This window comes from Taudactylus pleione, unplaced genomic scaffold, assembly GCF_031769625.1.
Source record: "Taudactylus pleione unplaced genomic scaffold, aTauple2 ptg000535l, whole genome shotgun sequence".
NCBI lineage: Eukaryota > Metazoa > Chordata > Amphibia > Anura > Myobatrachidae > Taudactylus > Taudactylus pleione.
Window position 1 is genome coordinate 9,414,508 of NW_028284937.1, and position 23,870 is coordinate 9,438,377.

At 45.0% G+C, this 23,870-nt stretch overlaps 1 protein-coding gene across 3 annotated transcripts in view; it reads left to right on the forward strand.

Annotated features, from left to right (window-relative positions):
- The window catches only part of LOC148501100 (serine/threonine-protein kinase BRSK2-like), a 338,299-nt gene that overhangs the window by 251,876 nt on the left and 62,553 nt on the right, over positions 1 to 23,870 (forward strand). For all 3 annotated transcript variants that reach the window (XM_088450950.1, XM_088450951.1, XM_088450952.1), the window contains exons 8-9: positions 2,846 to 2,992; positions 3,675 to 3,706. In XM_088450950.1, coding sequence (XP_088307076.1) covers positions 2,846 to 2,992; positions 3,675 to 3,706 — 179 coding nt within the window. The remainder of the gene's footprint in view (positions 1 to 2,845; positions 2,993 to 3,674; positions 3,707 to 23,870) is intronic.

A 23,870-nucleotide genomic window follows, 5' to 3' on the forward strand; every position in this document is an offset into this window, starting at 1 on the left:
TGACTGCTCCATAACCACCAATCAGCTCATTTTAGGCATGACCCAGATCGGACAACCTGGGTTGCACCGTTTACACTGCTCCATTACCCAGGTCCATTCTGGGTCCAACCCTGGTAGCTACCTGGGTTGGATTGCCGGGTTATTTTTCAGGGACCCTTTTACACTGAGCTGCAACCCGGGTAGACCCAGCAAAAACCCAAGTTTTTGCTCTGGTATGAAAGGGGTATTATATGATGGGACAAGGATTTCATAGCCCCGTACATAATTATATAGTGACCACAACAGCAGCGATGACCCCACTCACAAGAGCTTACAATCTAGAGGGGCTACCGGTGGATACAAAGAGGAATTTTTTGTTGTGTGGTTTTTATATATTGCCTTCGTATACAATACCAAACAGGCCTGGATGTGTTTAGTATGAGGGCATGTGTAAGTAAGTACATTCACCTGAAGTTGGACCTCTTTTGACATTTAATATATATTATACTAGCTGGAGTACCCGGTGTTGCCTGGGATTTTAAGAATGTTTGTTTACACATCGTCCTCCAACCAACCTATCCTTAGGCAGGCCTCAAGAAAAGTGTGACAAACTTCACCATCAACAGTCCTAAGGTCTTCGAAGGAAGTAGGACCTGTAACGGTGTAAAGCAAACTTCGGTGATAGAAGCATTCAAAATTTGTCGGATGTACAGTGTAAACACGGCCAAGAGCTTCTGTTGCTCTGATACCAGGATGACCATCTACAGCGACTCCGTTTTCTGCGCATAAAAACTTTTGGAAAAGCAATCCATGTGTAATATTTTGGCAGCTCACAGTACAGCAGGGTCCTTGCAAAGTCATCATTTTGACACAGTTCGAAGAAAGAAGTCAATGTTGTTGCGTAATTTGGTATAGTCAGAGAGCTGAGAATGCTGGCAAAGCCTGCTAAAGCTCTGTTCGATAATAAACATTAAGATAATGACAAAACATGACAACACAAAACGCTTGCTCGGAGGCCCTACCATGTGCCGTGAGGCCCCACATTGAGCGTCCAGCAAAAATTGGTTTTTTAATTAATTAAAAATTAACAGTAATTAATTTTGATTTAAATTTTTTTTTAGTTGCCTCCGCCGTGTTTTAATACGCTTGTATGTAAAATTTCACGATCTTCGCAAATTTTCTCTTTTATATAGTATAGTAGAGAAGATAGAAAAGACAAAATAGTAGATAAGCTAAATCTGTTTCTAATTCCGAACCTGACCTGTAGAGGGCGAATGCTATGCAAAAATTGTGTTTTTTAATTATTTAAAAATTAACAGTAATTAATTTCAATTTCACATTTTTTTAGTTGCCTCGGCCGTGTTTTAATACATTCGTATGTAAAATTTTACGATCATGGCTTGTAAACTGTGGATTTGTATAGAAAAACAGAAGGACAAATTTTCGCTTTTCTATAGTAGATATCTATATATATATAGAGAGAGAGAGAGAGAGAGAGAGAGAGACAAGCACCACTGACAATCAGGATATTGGTTATTACAGCGTTCTCACTATTATGTGCCCTCACCCTCCTACCATACTCATCTGGAACAAGATGGCCTCCACTCACTTCATAAGCCCAGATCCATATGTTTTAATCATTTTTTTTTGTGTGTTTATCAAGGTTCCCACACTTACATATAATACCTAGAACCTCTAATGGTCACCTTTGGCGCTGATCATCTCTATAGTACAGGAGCCTCAACACAGAGGCTGTCAGCCTTAGGTCTGTTGTCCATGACTGGAATTACAAACAAATTCTCCAGGGCACCATTATTTATTGGACTGCTCTGCCTGATTCACGATAAATTAAATTCACTTGGGGTTGTAATTAAGTTAACTGCATTAACTCGTAGGTTTACCTGGGATGTGTGAGTCTTAGCTGGAAGTATACAACATCTGTGGAATACCAATCATTCTTCAGTAATCAATAGCTGTGAACCAGGTTCCTAAACTGTCCTACAGTGAACATTTCTAAGTACTTGCGAATATTCCACCAACATCTGTTTTGTAGTCCAAAAGCAAACCATCTCTTTCCCAATTTTCTGAAGGCTGTACGAAAAGAATCCATCATTTACTTGCTACACTAGCTGTCTTGGTTCTTATAGGATAGACCTTACAAAGTAATGTGAATAGACAGCCACAACTTCTTATAATATGGCTACAATGATAATGACTTAATTACCATGAACTAAGGAGTCAATACGCAAGCAGTCAATGGAAATCATCTAAATAATGCTGCCGGTAGTCATCCTCATCACTGTATGTCATTGCACCAGCACCCGCATGATATGCACTTCCTAAAAGGTGTACCTATAGTGCAGGGATGTCAAACTCACGTCTCTCCAGCTGTTGTGGGACTACATATCCCAGCATGCCCTGCCACAGTTTTAGCATGCCCTAAAGCAAAACGGTGGCAGTGCATGTTGGAATGTGTAGTTCCACTGCAGCTGGAGGGCCGCGAGTTTGACACCCCTGCTGTAGTGGATGCATCCTGTCTATTAATTCACAATGATGTTAACGCTCCTGCACTTTACCAACAATTGCCCGCCTCTCCAAGCATAAGGAGACACACATGAACGAAATGTAAAGTGTATATACAGATGGATGCATACACAACAATTTTAATGTGGAGTAAAGAAATGTACAACTCAAATAAAAAATACTGTATAAAACAAGATGAATATCCATCCCATAATGAACCCACTATGTTTATGTGAGGGGTGCACTTTATTATATATTTCTGTGTCCTGTTATTTGTATTAGTATTTTGATTATCAACTCTGTATTCGCAATTATACATTAAACATCAATCCTTGTTTTACAGGGAGCATTGCCCTTTGATGATGATAACTTGCGCCAGCTGCTAGAGAAGGTGAAACGCGGTGTATTTCATATGCCGCATTTTATTCCTCCGGACTGTCAGAACCTGCTGCGAGGCATGATCGAGGTGGAACCAGAGAAACGCCTCAGTGTTAGTAATCTGTTCTTCCCTAACATATCTGTAATACCACTATGCCTATTGTTTGCCTGTTAGCATACACAATATCAGACATATTTCTGTAAAGTGTAGATGACAGAGAGGGTTGGGTACATGATCCCAGCGGTCAGAATACCAATGGTGACAATGCCAGCTCCAGAATCCCAATGGTCAACATCCCAATGCATGTTGGTAATTATTCTAACCCCTAACCCACTCCTCCCGCAGCAAACCCTAATCATCCCTTCCCGCATCCTAACCCTTACCCTCCCCTCCTGCAGTCTAACCCTAACCCCCCCCAGTGCCTAACCCTAAACTTAACCCTAATACTTACCGTTGGGATTCCGTCCGCCCGGAACCAGAACTTTGACCGTCTGGATCCTGAGCTTCGGGATGCTCTTTTTAGCTGGTTACGTCAACTTCTATTATCCTGGTAGAAGTAGTTACCACAGCAGCAGCAGAGCCAAAGGTTGCCTGAACCAAGCTTTGGTCCTTACTTACTCCTACTTATTTATACTCTGTCACCTTCATTCTACATCATGTAATTCATTTTGTAATTGTCACTATACAGTATACACCATGTTTCAGTTAGAAGCATCTACACTACAGTATACGGCTCCTTACTTTAATTCATTGGCTAGAAAGAACCTCAATTTCTTACTTTTTTGTCTTGCAGCTGGAACAGATCCAGAAGCATTCATGGTATTTGTAAGTAGTATACTAATATAGTATTAGTAAGATACATCAGAATTGTAAATCCAATGTGGTTTAAAACATATAACTGCCTAAATAGAAGAGTATTAATAGTGGTATAAATGGTACAGGGGTGCACTTAACACTTGGGGGGTATCCAATTAGCAGCGCTAAAGTAAGGCTGCTAATTGATGGCGATGGGGCTATCCAATTAGCTCCGAAGTGCCGCTTAATGCCGGCACTTATCGTAGATTTCTTTCGGGACCTGACATGTCCTGAAAAATGATCCACGGTAAGTGCCGTTTTTTCACAGCCTCAATGGCGAAAACACATAGGTCCGTGAGCTCATCACGGATTCTATGAGTTTTCGGGCGAAGTATCCTATTATTTTGTCTGATATAATAGGTTAAGGGGAGAAAACACATTGGTGAAAAACAGGGATAATCGGTAAAAAATCTCAGTTTTTTGCTAATCGCGGCTAATTGTTTACCCCTCTTTGCAGGCAAATTACATTTTTATGGGACCGTGTCGCAGAGTTGACCAGAGTAAGATATCCCAACTGGTAACTCTACACATTAATGTGTAGGTATAGTACTAAAATGAATGGGGATACTATAGTGTGTTTTCTATTCATCAGAATACCTCTTCAGGAGACTGGAAGAAATAGGAGGGATCCCCTTCTATTATTTCAGGCTTAAAGGAAGGCAGCATAGAATATGGAGATTAGGCTCTTTTAGGGGCCTATAGGGGGCCGTATTGCCACCGATGATGAAGTATTCACCACGCCACAACGGATACAGAACACCGGAGCAATTCATCATTGCTCCGGTGCGGGCGCAGCTGCTCCGAAAAGCAGCTGTCCCGTGATAGAAGCGTAGCTACAGAAGTAGCTGCGTTATTTACCTGTCCCCACGGCTGGCTTCTGCCCATGCGTGACGTCAGCCGCCGGGGAGTCAGTGAGGAGGAGGCAGAGGGATCCGCTCGGATCCCTCTTTGCATCCCCAGAACTCCTTGCCATAGGACAGAACAAGCACCATCCACTGAATATGAGGTGGTGCTCTTTGGACCTCTGATGATGAATGGCCCGGTAACTTAAGTATGCGTTTCCGCATGGTTAACGGGCCATTATTCGTACGATGAACAGGCCCCTAAGACACATTTGACCTGCCAAAATCCTGACCTCTGTAGCTGCGAGAGAACTCCGGACATTTTTAAAAGGTAGTGTTTTCTAATTGTGTGGGACCTTTACCCCTCATCATTCGGAGGATGGTCAGTCCATAGTATCCATACCAGAAACTACTGCCTAGTAGGGGTGCATGGGATGCTAATTTCAGGCTGATGTGAAGTAGGGATAAAGGGAATCGGAGTGATGGACTAGCCGCATTCTTAATTAAATGTTATTATGTGTTCTTGCTGCTTATTGCTAAATAGTCGACACAATGTTGGTTAATGCACTTGAGGCGAACTCCTTGTAAAAATGCAAATTCAAAATGAATCCAGCATGAATATTAAAAATGTATATATAATTAGTTTTATAATATAATATATGTTCTTGATTTTTATAACTCCAACACTAGTTCCTGCAGTGCTGTGAACAGTAAGCAATACCTGCATGGCAGTATAACAATTACATTATTTTAATATTTACACTGTTAGGATGTAAAGTTGGGTCTGGAGATATGAACAGGTTCCATCTGTCGCTATGTACACCCAGTCCCATAGCATAACGCAATCACTGTGCGCCTCCTCCTCCTGTATGTCACTGTATTGTAGGAGTCAGTGGGAAAGATCAGGGGTCGCTTTCCCTTTGATTTGTGCATGTCCTTGTGGTATAATCGGGGTGCTCCTCATTACAGTGAGACATGTAGGCATATTGGATCATTCACTGACCCATCCCCCTGTACTAAGTAACGCATCAGCGATGCCGTACATCCCGTCTCTTGTCGGGTACATACCGCGGTTAATTACCACAGCATTTACCTAGAATATCACAAAGGACAGCTCTCCCGATAAGAACTGTCCTTTGCGATGTCTCCGGAGAGAACTTCCATGTTTAACACCCAAAAGACCCTCTGGCATCCTTCTGCGTTCGCAAAGAAGGCCGCGGGGGGTGATGGGAGGGACCCGATTGGATCCCTCTCAGGCGGAGCCCATAGGCTTCTATTGGGTAAGGCCACCTGAAGATTGCTTTCCGGTGCTTAGCACATATGGGGTATGCGGTAAAACTCCCAAAAACTGCATTTTCAGGGATCTTACCGCATTTTGCCACCCAAACTCTGCAAAAATGCAGAATACAATTTTTTACATATTTTTTTTTTATTGATTAAAAATTAATCTTGGTACCCTCTCTCTCAGGACATGGTAATATTACACAAAAGTGTTGGAGAATAAAAATAAAATAATAAAACTGAATTTCTAATCCTCCTAAGCAATCTTGTCATTACAGAATTTTTGCAGTCATTAAACCGATTATAAAATGCCTTAAATAATGATAATTTAGAAAGTAAATACTTAATTATGTCCATATGCATGAGACCCCTTGGCTGTCTGACACTGGCAGTTGTAGGGACTTGGCACAATGGAAGCTCAAGAGACCATGACAAATTGTGGCCAAGCACACAGCTGTCTTAACGCCATGCACGTTAACCTTTTCAGAGCCACACAGAAACATGACCGTATGGTATTGCAGGGTTAGGCTGGCCGGCTTGCTAACACATTTAATCAGCTTAGGTTGGTTACACTTCCATTGCTGAAAAGAGCAGTAAAAAGGTTCCTGTTTTTTTCCTTGAATTTGCATATCATCTGCAAATTCATGTCAACATTTTGTTATGTAATTCATCATTTTAATATTCCCAGTACAGAGGTCCTGCCCACTTCTATCACATGACTGGTCTTGAGTGTGTCCTGCAATGAATGCATACCATGTAGGGAAGACAAACACAGTTTGCTAATATAGGAGCTGATGCAGATAGCCTATTGGTATCGGATCCTATATGCAGCCTGTCCTAATGTTGACCAGTGGTGTAGAGGTCTCGTTTGCAATTGCCCCATGATCAAATACATCAGTTCCTACTGGACCCAGCAGCTAGTCACTGCTGAACCTCAGGTGAACCACAGTTGCCTCCTTAATGCGTTACAGCTCAGCTTGTACTGAAGTTATAGAGGCCTTTAATGCTGCACTGTGCAATTACATCATTACACAGAGGGCCAGGAGAATTTACTCATACACTCTAAACACCTCGCCTCTCTGCAATGGAGAAACGGCCATGGCCATCATTGTACACTGCCTGGCTCTGCTTGCTCTGCGTCATGTGCAGAACTGTCTGTAGTACAGGGAGAAATCATAGGCTGCCTATGCTCTGCAATTTCTATCTGTCTGCCTTACATGCTGCTCCCACACAGTCTAAAATGATGAAGACAGCAGTATTCTCTCTGATAAAGATTCTTCTACTTTATGGCTACATAATGACATTCCCCTACCTTCTGAATTCATCCCTTTCACTTCCTCACAAGAACTTAAAGTGCTAGCCTTGCAAGTAGAGCCACAACAGGGCATGGTTGCACCCCTGGGCCGGCCCCGCCCACTGAGCGTGCAACGTCATGACGTTGTGCCCATGACGTCTATACATCGCACAGAAAGGGATTGTGACCGGCTGCTCCGGTAAGTGCAGTGCTGACCGGACATCCACCCACAGAGCCTCTGTGCCATGGCACCGGTCGCCCAGAGCTAGCTATGGCCCTGCTTGCAAGCAAATACAGAATACTAAAATTGGGAGGAACCCTCTCACCCACTACAATTCACTGTATTCATCTGTGTGTGTGTGTGTGTGTGTGTATTGAAATCCGAACCCCCCCCCCCCCCGAGCCCCCCCGATGCGAGGCCGATCCGAGTCAGGCTCGACTTTTCCCGCCTGACTCGGATCTGAAATCAAGGCAAAACGTCATCATCCCACCTTCCGGGTCTCGCGGGTTTTGGATTCTATATAAGGTACCCGCGTCGGCGCCATTTTCTCACTCGGCTGTGGACAGTGAAGAGGGAGGGTGGGAGTTAGGGCTGGCTGTGTACTGTAGTGTAGTGCAGTGTAGTGTTGTGCTGTGCTGTGCTGCGCTGTGCTGCTGTTGTCCATAGGGGCTGTGTCCACTCCTCCAAAGTCCATAGGGGCTGGCTGGACTGTGTTGTGCAGTCAGTTGTCCATAGGGTCTGTGTCCACTCCAAAGTCCTGTGCAGTGTCCCAGTCCTAAAGGGGTGCTGTAGTGTATATTTTTTCTGTGTTTGTGAATTGTGTGCACAGTAGCCGCACATGCATCAACAAAGTAGTGCCAAGCGTGCGCCTGTGTCATAAGTAAAGGGCCGGCTGGCTTGACCGTTAAAGGGTGCTGAAACCCCCAAAGTGCACTCCAAACAAAATAAAAAATATTTTCTGTGTTTGTGAATTGTGTGCACTGTGGCTGCACGTGCATCAACAAAGGAGCAGCGCCAAGCATGCGCCTGTGTCCCATTAGTAAAGGACCGGCTGGCTTGTCCATTAAAGGGTGCTATAACCCCCAAAGTACACTCCAAACAAAAAAAATATATATTTTCTGTGTTTGTGAATTGTGTGCACTGTAGCCGCACGTGCATCAACAAAGTAGTGCCAAGCGTGCGCCTGTGTCATAAGTAAAGGGCCGTCTGGCTTGACCGTTAAAGGGTGCTGTAACCCCCAAAGTGCACTCCAAACAAAATAAAAAATATTTTCTGTGTTTGTGAATTGTGTGCACTGTGGCTGCACGTGCATCAACAAAGGAGCAGCGCCAAGCGTGCGCCTGTGTCCCATTAGTAAAGGGCCGGCTGGCTTGTCCGTTAAAGGGTGCTGTAACCCCCAAAGTGCACTCCAAACAAAATAAAAAAATATTTTCTGTGTTTGTGAATTGTGTGCACTGTGGCTGCACGTGCATCAACAAAGGAGCAGCGCCAAGCGTGTGCCTGTGTCCCATAAGTAAAGGGCCGGCTGGCTCATTTCTTAAAGGGTGGTGTAACCCACAAAGTGCACTACTCTCCAGCAAAAATAAAAAAATATTTTCTGTGTTTGTGTGCGCCTTAGCCGCACGTATATATCAATATAACATAAATGGATGACCAAACTTTCTCCGATAAAAATAAAATAGGGAAAGATCAAGCACCACTTCCTCCTAGTGCTGTTGCTGCTGCTGGGAGTTGTTCATCATCCCAGAGAGGAAGTAGGAACACCACTACTTTTACTAAACAATTGACCCTCCAACAGTCCTTAGCGAGGAGGATGAAGTACGACAGCAGTCATCCTGAAGCAAAACGTATAACTGAGGCCTTGACTGCTATGTTGGTGTTAGACGTGCATCTGGTATCCGCCATTAGTGCAGTGGGATTTAGACAATTGATGGAGGTAGTGTGTCCCCGGTTCCAAATCCAATCTAGATTCCACCTGCATCCTCAAAGCAGCAGCGACAAGCGTGCATCTGTCTGTTAAAGGGTGGTGTAACCCTCAAAGTGCGCTCCACAAACAATAAAAAAATTCTTCTTTTTTTTTCTGTCTTTGTGAATTGTGTGGGCTGTAGCCGCACCTGCATCCTCAAAGCAGCAGCGACAAGCGTGCGTCTGTCTGTTAAAGGATTACATCGGTGACAGCATCCAAGTAGGCATGTCAGACAGTCCGTACATGTACTGGCAGGAAAAAGAGGCAATTTGGAGGCCCCTGTACAAACTGGCTCTATTTTACCTGAGTTGCCCCCCCTCCAGTGTGCACTCCGAAAGAGTGTTTAGTGCAGCCGGGAACCTTGTCAGCAAAAGGCTTAGGAGGTTGCTTCCACAAAATGTGGAGAAGATGATGTTCATAAAAATGAATTATCAACTCTTCCAGGGAGACCAGCCTCCAGAACGTACAGAGGGACCTGTGGTGGTGGATTCCAGTGGGGACGAATTAATACTCTGTGAGGATGAGGATGTACACAACACTGAAGAGAGTGAGGAATCGGTGAATGAGGAGGATGAGGACGACATCTTGCCTCCGTAGAGCCAGTTTGTGCAGGGACACATTAATTGCCAGCTTGTTTTGTGGGGGCCCAAACGAACCAATCATTTCAGCCACAGTCGTGTGGCAGACCCTGGCGCTGAAATGATTGGTTTGTTAAAGTGTGCATGTCCTGTTTATACAACATAAGGGTGGGTGGGAGGGCCCAAGGACAATTCCATCTTGCACCTCTTTTTTTTCTTTGCATTATGTACTGTTTGGGGCCTAGTTTTTCAAACTGCCATCCTGTCTGCCACTGCAGTGTCACTCCTAGATGGGCCACGTGTTTGTGCCGCCCATTCGTGTCGCTTAGCATAGTCATCCATCTACCTCGGTGCAACCTTTTGGACATAAAAACACTATTGTGAGGTGTGAGGTGTTCAGAATAGACTGGAAATGAGTGGAAATTAAGGTTTTTGAGGTTAATAATAGCATAGGAGCAGAAAAATCAACACATTCTGTGATTTTAGCGGTTTCTATGCTTTTTTAGAAAAAAATACAGATCCAAAACACAAAACCCAGAACCCAAAACACGAAGGGTGGTTTTGGCAAAAACAATCCAGATCCAAAACACGAAGAAAGATCCAGATCCAAAACACGAAAAGTGGCCGGTGCACACCCCTAATATATATATATATTAAGATATATATAATAAATATATATACACTATGTGTGGGCAGGTGCGCCGAGAGGGGGGGGGGGGCGGGTACTAATTACTTAGGCCCGGGCTGCTGGTATGCTACACTGCAATGGGAGACAGCAGCTGCAGCAGTCTTCTATGCCTGTGGGGGGGAGTGATCACAATGATCGCGCCCCCCTGCGAGTTTGCACCGGGCTGAGGGGCTCACAGCGCCCCCTCCCTAGTGCGCAGCGCTGCAAAAATATTTTTATTTATTTATTTTTTAATTCTAAAGGGGCATCGCCACGCCTCCCATGATTACGCCATGCCTCCCGCAATTACACCACGCCCTGTCTTCACCCGGGGCTGGCCGGCCTCTCTACGCCCCTGTGTGTGGGTGTATATATATACTCTACAAAATCTCTCATACTTTAAAGTGTTAGAATGATGGCTGGTGAAAAATATGGGGAAAGGCAAGGAGGGGTATAGACTATGGGGCTGATAATGAGGAGTTGGATGTAATGCCGATGTTCACAGACGTGTAAGATGCGTGTAGGTTGCACCACGCATGCATCCTGACTGTGTTCATACTTCATACTCGCAGTTGTGATTTCAGACGCACACACAGAAGTACACTGTAACCGTACTTGCCATTTCTAGGTGGTGACTGGGAGGTGGCTGTTCAGACACGAAAATGTTCCATCCTATGGGTGTGCATTTGTGTATTTGGCAAAAGACGTAGACACGGACACCACTGCGTCCAAATCAGAATCAGGCCCTATATGTGACAACCAGTATAACTGTAAGCTCCAGTTCATATTTTGCATTACACTGCCAGGAGGCTCCTAAAAATGGGGTGGCGCTGCCTGGTGCCCGGAAAAGCGGGCAAGTCTCTCGGCTGAATTGCACCTTCATGGCCCCGCCCCCTGCTTTACAATGCCGGTAATCTCTGCATTGTGTAGCGGGGCCACGATGACGCAATTGTGCATTCACGCTCCCAATTCTGCATCATGACCCCCCCTGCCACGCCCCCCCACTATGCCGACCTGGCTCCCTCCTCCCAGAGGGGTCAGCCAGAATGTCGGCAAGTATGCATTGAATACCACAATGGCTTTCAGCTATGCCACTGATTGTGACTGAGTAGACATTATGTAATACGTGCCCTGGTGGACACTTTGGGCTCTATTTATTAACATTATTTTTACTAAAATAAAGTGAAAAAGGGTGTTTTCACACCCTTTTCACATGATTTGAGTTTCACCTGTAGTTATTACAGGGCAATTGGAGTAGAATTAGTAAAATTCTACTCCAACCCCCAGTATCACTTATTTTTAGTAAAGCAGATCGCATTTCCAAAATTGTAATGGGAAATGTGATCCGACCACAGTTACTAAAAATAAATTGTAAAAAAATACCGGGGGAAGCCCTGTGATAATAACGCCACCTGGAGGTGGCGTTATCCAGGGTCTCCCCCGGTTACCGGGCTACCACTCTGCTCTAACGGGGAGAGCAGAGGCGGGAACCGGTACCAGTAATCAGCTATGTGGTCTAAGCAGACCGCAAGCTGATTGCTGTAAAAAAAAGAAAAAAAAAATTAAACTTTTTTTTTTTACTTACCTGACTCCAGGGACCGGTGATCGGGCCTCCGGTGATGGCTCCTCTCCGGTCAGCTGGTCTCCCAAAGTGCATTGGGGCCCGGTCATCAGGTGATCGGGCCCCAGTGCAGTATGGGAGATCACCTGATCGGGAAGCCCGGAGAAGATCACCGGAGGCCAGGAGGATGCAGGTAAGTGTAATGAAGGGAGGGGGGGGTCGCGGGGGTCCGCGATCGGAGGGAGGGGCTTAGTGCCGGGGGGCGGGGCTTAGCGTCTGTGTGACCCGCTGGTGCCTCCGGGGACGCAGCCATCACATCACTTGCGTGAACATCGACCATCTGACCCTCAGGTTACTCAGGATGGCCGATGTTTTTGTGCTGCCGGGGCTGGTGAAGCTGTGTTGGAAGATGCAGTCACCGGTCTCGGCACGGCTTGAAAATGGAGCCGACGCCCACGTATTCAAGAACACTGCCCATTACCGCCCCCCACCCCTGCCCCCAAAATTGATTGACATGCTGTGGCTTAGAAGAGACTGCCCATAATGCCTTAGGGGTCTATTTATCAAGCAGTGAAATGCGTGGAGAGGTGGCTTAGAAGAGACTGCCCATAATGCCTTAGGGGTCTATTTATCAAGCAGTGAAATGCGTGGAGAAGTTGCCGATAGCAACCAATCAGCTCCTACCTATTATTTTATAGACTGTACTTGACAAATGCTACAGTACTTCTAAGCTGATTGGTTGCTATGGGCAACTTCTACACTGGTTCACTTCTCCACACTTTTCACTGCTTGATCAATAGACCCCTCAGTGATTTCAATGGTCCTTAGTGAGTTACTGAATCCACAGTGTCTTGTTGGAAAATCCACTTTAAAATAGAGATGTGCACTGGACCATTTTTGTTGGTTTTGGTTTTGTTCCTAATTCATCATCCGGTTTTGGTTTTGCCAAAACGCTGTGACTGGTTTTTTTTTTTTTTTTCAAAATATTGACAAAAAAAGCTAGAGGGGCCTATACATCATCGGAGGCCCTATTGCCTCCGATGATTAAGTATTGAACTCGCTGCGAGGGATATTTAAGTATCCAACTTGCAGCGGAGGATAGATTACACGGTGTACAATCGGGAAAACGTCTGTCTTAATACCAACAGCCGGCTTCCCGACTGTAGATGTAGACGCCTGACATTTCCCCGACGCCGGGCGCCGCGAGCGGACAGCCGCGGAGGGGGAGGGTTAGGTTTAGGGCACCCGGTGGGGACTTAGGGCTAGGCACCCCCCCCCCGGGAGGGTTAGGGTTAGGCTAGGGGGAGGGAGGGTTAGGCACCCCCCCGGGGGACTTAGGTTTAGGCAGCGGGGAAGGGGGGGTTAGGATTAGGCACTTAGAGGGGGGATTAGGGTTAGGCACTGGGGGGGGGAGGTTAGGGTTAGGCACCCCTAAGGAGGGTTAGGGGGTTAGGTTAGTTTATACTTACCTTAGCGACGATCGGGATTTCCAGCGCTGTCGGACTTCCGCTGCCGGGAACTCTGCTTTTGTTGGCCAGGCGCTGCCGGGAATCGGGTATTTCATATCGATTCCGATTACACTGGAGCAATTAATCATCCGAAAAGCCACTATCCCCTTGGTTAGTATCGCAGCCACATATGTAGCTGCGTTACTTACCTACTCACACGTGCGCACAGCCGTCGGGGAGTCCGTGAGAAGGCGGCAGAGGGAACCGCTCGGATCCCTCTTCGCACCCCAGGAACTCCTTCCCATAGGAATTAGCGGGGCTACAAGAGCAAGCTCCGTCTGGAGACGGCGACCGGCCTGGAGGCTTGCCTACTTTTCCAGGGGGTCGGGAGCGCCACCCGATTTTTGGGAGGCTCCCAGCCGAATAGGGAGAGTATGCAAGTATGGGTCTTCTTTTGTTCCTAGAATATTATAAACCTCAATTACATTAATTTCCAGTCATTTCCACTCAATTTTGACCACCTCACAGCTCACAATATTGTTCACCAATATATAAACACAGAGCAGCGGCACAAACACACAGCAGTTATTTCTGTGTAAAAATATTTAGCAAATTAATAATGTCATCAATCCGCCTTTTTGTTGAACAGTATCCTAAAATCTCCCCAACCATAAAAACAGCAGTCTGTACCTGCAGGTACAGTGCAGGTTACAGTGCGGACCACATACAGTGCGGGATACATTTTGGGATGGATACAGTTTGGGTCGCATACAGTGTGGGATACAGTGTGGGTTGGATACAGTGCGGGATATAGGGGTTCATTCAGACCCGGTCGTTAGTGCCGATGCGCTCGGACCGGGTCGATGGCCCCCCACAGAGCATGCGCACGACGGCGCCAGCGCCAGTTGTAGCGGGTCTCGATCCAAAGGTGGCGAGCTGTCGCTGTTGATTGACAGCTCGCCCCGTTTGGAAGGCGGGCCGGGGGGTGGCAGCTATGGGAACGCCTACCGTTTGGGGGCGGCCCCACTGACATCACTAGTGATGTCAGTGGAGAGCTTCCGGCTCAAACAGAGCCGAAAGCTCTCCGAGGCTTACGACAAGGGAGACCCTACCCTAGGGTCTCTTCGTAAGCCCCGATGGTCGCGATGGTCTTGACCATCGCGACCATCACCTTAGGCAGTCGTAAGGCTGTGGGTGTTAACCCACAGTCTTACCACCGCAAAGGAGGACGTCTTGAAAATTCAAGACGTCCTCCCCTCATTCAGACCGACCGCACACTCTGTGCGACCGGCTCTGAATGAGGTCCATAGTGTGGGTCAGATACAGTGCAGGTTGGATACAGTGCGGGATACAGTGTGGGTCAGATACAGTGCGGGTTGGATACAGTGCGGGATACAGTGTGGGTCAGATACAGTGCGGGTTGGATACAGTGCGGGATACAGTGTGGGTTGGATACAGTGCGAGTCGGATACAGTGCGGGATACAGTGTGGGTTGAATACAGTGTGGGTTGAATACAGTGTGGGTTGAATACAGGGTGGGTTGGATACAGTGCGGCTCGGATGCAGTGCGGGTCGCATACAGTCCTGGTCACATACAGTGCGGGATACACTGTGGGTTGGATACAGTGTGGGTTGAATACAGTGCGGGTCGCATACAGTCCTGGTCGGATACAGTGTGGGTCGGATACAGTGCGGGTCAGATAGAGCGTGGGTCGGATAGAGTGCAGGTCAGGTACAGTGCGGGTCGGTTACCTCTCATCTCTACTTTAAAACTGTTAAAACATATACTGGTATATACATAATCTTTAAACCATGTTGATGAAATTAGATTTAGCACTAAATGTATAAATAAATTATAATTTAATTAACACAAAATAATGCAATACCCCCAGAGAAGACTGTAAGCGGATTTCCATATTTCATAATGATTATCTTATTATGTCCATATTACTTGATGCCGGAGGTTCTCACTAGGGATTGTTTGCAATGCATTTTCATGAATAGTGCAGCATGCAATCTAGATGTTATTGTGTTTATGAAAATATATTGGAGACTAATCTTCTGGCCTACTAACATGGCGGCCCTTTGATTCTACGCTTTACCCACCTCAGCTCATACATGTATCTTACTTTAAGTTGCAGATTGGCTGAAAGGATTGCCATGCTGACATTACCCAGAATCCTTTTCCCATGTATAGGAGTGGCTTATTTGCATTTTGGCCCTGCTGACTAATTTCAAAGTAATCTTCAGTGAGGTAATACAAATTAAATATCTTCTTTATTTCTGTAATAAGGAGTCAATATCCCAAAGGACATTTTGCAGAGGTTCCAGCGATTCAGTCTTTCGGCTATGTTTTCACATTCTGCTGTGTAAAGTCCACATACAGTATGCAGATTATAGAGCTAGGGTGACAATAGTTTCTATTTGTTTTACTGTGTGGTTTGGTTGGAGTATATGAAGGAACAAATCCAGGCTGAACAAAAATGATATCACTTTTATTATTCTTGGAACTCTGAAGCATAAACATGTGAAATATGATAAATCCTGCGACACGCACGTTGCACCAGCTGTAGTTCCGCCCTATCTCTGCTTAAAATGGGTATACTGTTATGTCTAATTAATGTCTAATTAAGTGCTATGGAGCTGGCAGTGGATATATATCTTTATTCAAATCCATCCATGACAAAGTAACAGAACCAACTCTAAATATAGCACCCAGTTGTCCCCTGTTTGGGAATCAGTCCTGAGGTTCATTCTGATATATTGGTGCGGGCTTGACAGACTAAAGCCCCATACACACTGGATGATATGGGTATGGAGCTATGTCAGATGCGGCGGGCCCAGCGGGGGTGCCGGCATCGGTAAATGCATAAATTTCATTTTTGCACTTGCAATCCTTGATGAATCAGGCCCTGAGTCCTCAAGCTGCGTAAGACATCGCAGTGGACGTCATGACGTCGTCTCTCCCATAGTTCCGAGGAGCAGCCTGTAGGATGGCCGTGGACGCAGCAGCGGGGTTTAAGGTAAGTATTGTGTGTTTTTTTATGTGTAAGCAGCTTCACTACAGGGGGCATTACTAGTGGGGGCATTACTAGTGGGGGCATTACTACTGGGGCATTAGTATTGGGGCACTACTACAGGGGGCACTACTACAGGGGGCATTGCATAGTGGGCACTGCATAAGCAGCACCACTCCTGGGGGCACTGCATAAAGGGCACCACTACTGTGGGCTCTGCATAAGGGGCACTACCACTGTGGGCGCTACCACTACTGAGGGCACTGTTTAAGGGGCACTACCACTACTGGGGGCACTGCATAAGGGGCACTACCACTACTGGGAGCACTGCATAAGGGGCAGCACTACTGGGGGCATTGCATAAGCGGACCTACCACTACTGGGGGCACTACAAAAGGGACACCACTGCTGTGGGATCTGCATAAGGGGCACTACCACTGTGGATACTGATACTACTGGAGGCACTACATAAGGGGCACTACCACTACTGGGGGCACTGCATAAGGGGCACCACTACTGGGCGCATTGCATAAGGGTCACTACCACTACTGGGGGCATTGAATAAGGGGCACTACTGCTCCAAGAGCAACTTCTCCCAACCATCCAAGAACAGTTTGGTGATGAACAATGCCTTTTCCAGCATGATGGAGCACCTTGTCATAAGGCAAAAGTGATAACTAAGTGTCTCGGGGAACAAAACATCGAAATTTTTGGTCCATGGCCAGGAAACTCACCAGACCTTAATCCCATTGAGAACTTGTGGTCAATCCTTGTGGTCAAACAAAAACCCACAAATTCTGACAAACTCCAAAGCATTGATTAGGCAAGAATGGGCGGCCATCAGTCAATATGTGGCCCAGAAGTTGAGTGACAGCATGCCAGGGGGCGAATAGCAGAGGTCTTGAAAAAGAAGTGTCAACACTGCAAATATTAACTCTTTACATAAACTTAATTTAATTGTCAATAAAAGCCTTTTACACTTATGTGAAAACCAATACTTGTGTCATTCTCCAAATTTTGGCTGTATATATATATATATATCTATCTATCTATCTATATACAGGGCCGGATTAAGGCCTGCGGGGGCCCCTGGGCAACAAACGTGTGTGGGCCCTTTCAATCACATTATTAAAGTGATATATTGGTGAGTTGCGTTTTGGACAACTTAATGCCTTTTCTCAAGCTTGAGGGATATGGAGTACCATCTTCTTGCAAGTATATTTACTACTGCATAATTTGGCACCTAGTTTAAATTGCATGTTCTGGGGAGTTTCGGGGTGTCCATTTCCAATCTGAATGAATATATACATATATATATATATATAAATGTGTGTGTGTATATGTATATATATATATATATATATATCTGGCACTCAGTAGGGTTTATCCAGGAATAAACACGCAGGGAAACAGTTTAGCCTGTGTTTTTATTCCAGGACAAACCCAGCTGAGTGCCGTCCACTACTGACTGCATTTTATGACTTAAGGTCCGACAACCGGGTATATTGTGTTGGAAGGTGGTGTGGGGTGCCGGTCAAACAACGTGATATATATATATACATATATATACTGTACACATAGGACCCGGTGCCTTCAAATTCAAATGTAATCAATAACAAAAAAACTCTATACTCCCTGTCCTACCCTTTCTCTGCAGCTCACCGTCTGCACGTTCCTCTCTCCACAGAACCTCCATGCTTAGGGGCCGGGCTAAGGCTGTGCTCTCCCTTCCTCCTACCCCCTACTTGCCAGCAGCCTGCGTGCCAGCCAGTCACCAAACTGCAAGGTGCAGCTACACAAGTCACAAGCCATGGGACAGCTGAGCCGTCGCTCAGCAACCCAGCCATGCTCTGCGGCGCCGGCAGCTGTCAGTGTGTGTACGCGCGCGCAGCGCTGCAGATTGGATCTTATTAGAGATCCGATCTGTGGCGGGGGCTCCCGCAGACGGGGGGCACAGATGTAATTACCCCCGGCGCCCTGCACCTTAATCCTGCACTGGTTAGGGATCATGAGAAGCCACCAATTTGGAGACGGGATCGCAAACAGTTAAACGCTGTGCTCCTTTTTGTTTTTTACTAGTTGTGGGGGCCCTCTATGTGTGGGGGCCCCGGGACGACCGCCCCTGTTGCCCCTCCTATAATCTGGCCCTATATATATATATATATATATATATATATAATACAAAATAGTTCGGCACTCTGAAAATATCATAATTTTTTGAGATTTTATTGCAACAAAATAAAATAAACAAACAGAAAAACAAATGAAGTTCTTACATTAAAAGTAGGTGGGTCTCATATAGAGACACTAGGCATAGGATAACCGCACACCACCTCAACGTGTTTCGCCACTTATACCCAGCTCACTGGGTTGGACTTCGTCAGAAGTGAGCTGCAATAAAATCTCAAAAAATTATGATATTTTGAGAGCAAATTCTTCTATTTTACCTGCATGTTCCACTATTGAATGTACGGGGAGGAGCGGAACCAAAGTGGTTGTTTCAGAATTCCGAGGGCACCCTTGATAAAGTTACCTGTCGATTCTGGGATTCTTTTTGAGATCGAGTACACGTTGGCTCCATACTAAGACCCCCGATGTGCCTGTTTTTTAATTGATGAAGGTACTTGTAATACCTATTTTTGGAAATTAAAATATTCTTAAATACTACACCAGAGAGCGCCTTTTCTCACCTCCTTTTTATATATTCTACTACTATTTGAGACGATACAACAACAGTCTCTCAGGAGAAAATTGGCGGCCACCTGTCACACGGGGAGTGTATTTTTGGAAGAATTCATTTTAAAGGACTGAAACACACAGATATATTGTGGTGCAGCGCGCTATTAACAGTACCCTTGTTCTATATATATATATATATATATATATACACACACACACACGGTATGTACAGTGTATATATATATATATATATATATATATATATAGTTTTGTTTTTTTTTAATAGGGGACCCCGCATGTTTGTTGCCCAGGAACCCCCACAGACCGTAATCCGGCCCTGGCCAACCTGATTAACGTTCACCTCTGAATTAGGCCCGTTGTATGCAAGCGGTGTCATACCACCCAAATCAGATCCCTGGTTTACAGCTCCTCCTGAGCGCTACAACCAAAGTATCCAGGCTCCCAGCAATGTTATTATCTTCTGATTTTTTTGTGTCATTTCTATTTAATCTTACCTATATAATAATCTTACTAGTATATAAATTGAATTGGCCTTTGGGAAAGATATTTCATATGTGACTATAAGAGATAATAAGATTATCCACTGCAATTGAAGAGCAGCTCTAGACTAATTTAAGGAGGCCAGAGGCTCAGCAGTACGGTTATGCCCTCAGAATTCCTTTGTTCATTCTAAATGTGACTCTATTGCATTAAAACCCATCAATCAGGGAATCAACACAAGATAATGAAGCCAGATAAAACCTACTTTCTCAGCATTACAACCCTTAAAAAAGATCCCCTACAAATGGCAGATTGCAGCATCTCGTCATCAGTCTGCAGACAGACCACTAACCTTATTTCCTCTCCCAACATGTTGCAGACTAGTGAGCTAGCTATCCCCTTATCCTGGGCACATGCACTTAGAGTTTCCAACCATTGTACATCAATGAGCATTTAACATACTTATTGCACTGCCGGGTGATTCTAGTCTGTGAATAATTTATACGCTGCTACTTTTAAGACTGGACCTCTTGCATTTAATGCAGCCAAAATCAATATCCAGATTCCCACATCTCCATTCTCAAAGTGACGTTATGTGTGCCAGAGTCCAGCGCTGCGTCAGGTAGCGATATGGTAGGCTAAGAACATTATTACATAGGTTAAGAACATTATCACATAGGCTAAGAACATTATCACATATGCTAAGAACATTATCACATAGGCTAGGAACATTATCACATAGGTAAGGAACATTATCACATAGGTAAGGAACATTATCACATAGGTAAGGAACATTATCACATAGAGACGTTATTACTCTACACTGAGCTACAAGCAGGGATTTCAGTAATGGCAAAAAAAAAGAAAAAAATCAATCTCTTTCACTGCTTGGATTTTCATACTCTTTAAATGGATTTTACACCTTCGGATTACATTACAATATTGACTAGTATATGCCCTTCTGCAACATTTACAAAATCTATTTATCTGTTTTTAGCTTCCTTTTATGCTCTTCAACCTTGTACATATACATATGACGGAACAGGGTCAGGTATTGTCATTGTCCCTAGAAGGATACAACACAGCACTGGTGTGTTGTCTGCACGGCACTCAGCAAAAACACCTCTGTATGATAATACACTAGAATGCCGATTATCCAAACCGAGGGTCTACTGTACATTACACATGTATTAAATTCTGTATGTTGGTTGTTTTTGTACATTTTACAATACAATTTAGTTTTTATGTTTTATCTATTTTATACTAATTTACGGGATGTAGTCTGGAAGTCGACGGACTAAATGCCGACCACCGGCTTCCAGACTCTCTAATCCCGGCGTGGTACTAATGACAGGCGTTGAAAACTCGACGCCTGTTATTAATCATACGCCCGGCATACCGTACGAAGGTAAGCCGGGCGCAGACAGCCATTTAGGTTTAGAGCTCCTGGGGGGACATAGGGTTAGGCACCCCCCGGGGGACTTAGGTTTAGGCAGCGGGGAATGGGGGGTTAGGCTTAGGCACTTAGAGGGGGGATTAGGGTTAGGCACTTGGGGGGTAGGTTAGGGTTAGGCACCCCTAAGGGAGGGTTAGGGTTGGGGGGTAGAATTAGGTTAGCAATACTTACCTTAGGGACGATCGGGATCTTCACCCTTGCGGGGCTGCCGCTGTCGGGGTTTAATACCTACTACACCCTAATTTACTGTACCATCAGTGATTATTTTTGGATTATTTTTGGATAATTGCCATTCGAATAAGCAGCACTCTACTGTATAACTATGTAACTTAAAAAAATTACAAGCAGGCAACAAAGTTAGTCATACAGATGTGTACTCATACACTTAGCCTCAATACGCTATGCGGCGCAAGACGCCAGGCGTGATTGAGAAACCAGGTCCCGCGCCACCCTGCTTGTGCTGAGTGTTTTTTTTTTCACCCAAAAATGCATCATAGTCACAATGAGATGCCACTAAGATGCTCCAGGAGACGGCACTGATTAATTTGATATGTGACACTTGTATATCCATGTGCAATTCAGTCTTTATATGATGCACAACGGAACTTGTTGTGGAAAAAAGTTGCGGCCGCTGCCCTGAAGCGCTTCATGCACAGAATCAGACTCAGTCGCACACAGATATACAATTGACGCCTATCAAATGAATTAGTGCCGTCTCCTGGTGCATCTTAGTCGCATCGCATTGCTCGGCGCAAGCGCAGTTGCACAGTTCATGGCACGCTGAGATGTGCGATTTGGCATTACTGCAGCAATGGTGTATGAGGACACATCTGTATCTCCCAAGTTGGGGAACCAAGACAAATGCAAAGGCTTCTAACACTTTTTCTGTGACTTTCCCTCCCCTAATGTCACCTTTGGAATGAGACATGCATCATGGTGATATGCAGAGCAAGGAGGAACTATGTGTATAACTCCCAACCTTCCGGCCCAATCAGAACAAAGCTGTCCCAACCAAGCCCCCAATCGGGACTGTCCCACCGATATTGGCACAGTTGAGTTATGTTATTTATTGAAGCTTGCAGGAGCCATTTGCAAGCCAATAAAATAAAGTTTTCTCAAATTAGAAATTAATTAAAATAAAATGAGGGACATTCATTTAAAAGATTTTTTGCTAAACTAGAATTTATCTGCAGACTGTTGAATGTTTTGGTGTTGCTTAATATCTTGCTACATCTTCAGAACCCCTTTTTTGGGTGGTAAGACGTAATTGTGAAGTGATTTATAGCTGTATGAAAAGAGCAGAATATTTATAGGGACAATAAGTGTTTTGTGTGAAGTGTGCTTTACTGGACTGAAGCATTAAGTGGCTGTATTGAGCTCCAGTTTTGCGTCCTGATTTAAGGACAGACTTTTAAAGCTGGAATAAACAGCTCATTCTGACCATCTACTTTTATTATTTCCCAATAACGACTTCATCTGTTTCTCAGCGAGTTATGGCTACAATAACATACTCTGAGGTGTGCAATTATTAGAGAATGGAACACTTTGCCGCATTGAGTGGTATTGCTAACCGTGTAATCATGCTGTGTAATTATTGGCCAATAATCACTGACCCAGGCGTTAATGACTGCAGAGCTCTTCTTATTGGTCAGCTGCTTTGGAACATTGTTGGCTTTGAAAGAGTTAATGGAGATTGCAAGCTCCACTCTTCTGCTGTCAGAAGATTGCTGTTATTAGCATTTTATTTATTTTTGTCATATGCAGCGAGATTGGAAAGTATTTCTGGAACATGACTAAACTAAAGAACATATTGCTGTGAGTTATGCACTGCCTGCCTTTGCTCTTACAATACCTTGAGTTGTTGGAGAACAAAAACAATGGCCAATGTCATTGATGCTGAATAATACATTGTGCATTGTTCTACTGTAATTCTGTATAGTACCCATGTCTCACAATATCCATTCTGGTATAGCTGGGAATGAGTTTATGCTTTCATATGGGTGCAACTGTATTGCATAGGAAATGACTATATAGGTTTGCACCATCCACAGGTTTCTGGAGGTCAGCTGAGCATATGTCATGGAGACATATTGATGCAGTATTCTGCAGCACATTTCATGCTTACCCTTATGGATAATATTTTATCCCAATGGCATAGGTAGAGGTTGTGACCAAACTATTGTGGACATAGGAGCTGATTCAGCAGAGCACCTCCTGGAAACGTGGGCGTGTCCATCCCGTTTTCTGGGAGTGGCAAGGCCAGGGATTGCATCGACGCAGCTTCCTGGCCTCGCAAGCCGGCCAGCCTGAGTAAGCTGAGGCTTACTCAGCTGGCACCGCGACCATCGAAGCCTGCGATGGTGATCCCAGTCTGTGATCTCCGACAGTGCTGGGATCGCAAATGCAGCTGGACGTGTCATACATCTCCTGCTGCATTTGCATAATAGCAACTATAGAATTGCAAAGCTGCCTGCGTGCAATTGCGATCCCTGCTGAATCACCCCCATAGTAAAGAAAAACTCAGTCTTGCATATCTACTTAACAAAGCAATGATTATTTATCGCTTCATATATTGATGTTATCCGCTGATATTTACCATGACAGAGCTATGTTAGTAGCCCCAGCGAAAACACCGCTCCTGAGCGAAGGTTGCCAGCTTGCGTCTGCACGTGCGCATAGTGATTTCACGTCTTGCTATTCGCTGCTTCTTAAATTTACTATGGCAAAATAGCTTATCTCTGTGATCTGTGACTTCTCCAGTGTTAACTTCTTGTGAAACAGAGAGAAGCGGAGACAAAACCTTTCACTGGTGACTGATTTGGCTTTTCTCTGCTTCATAAATG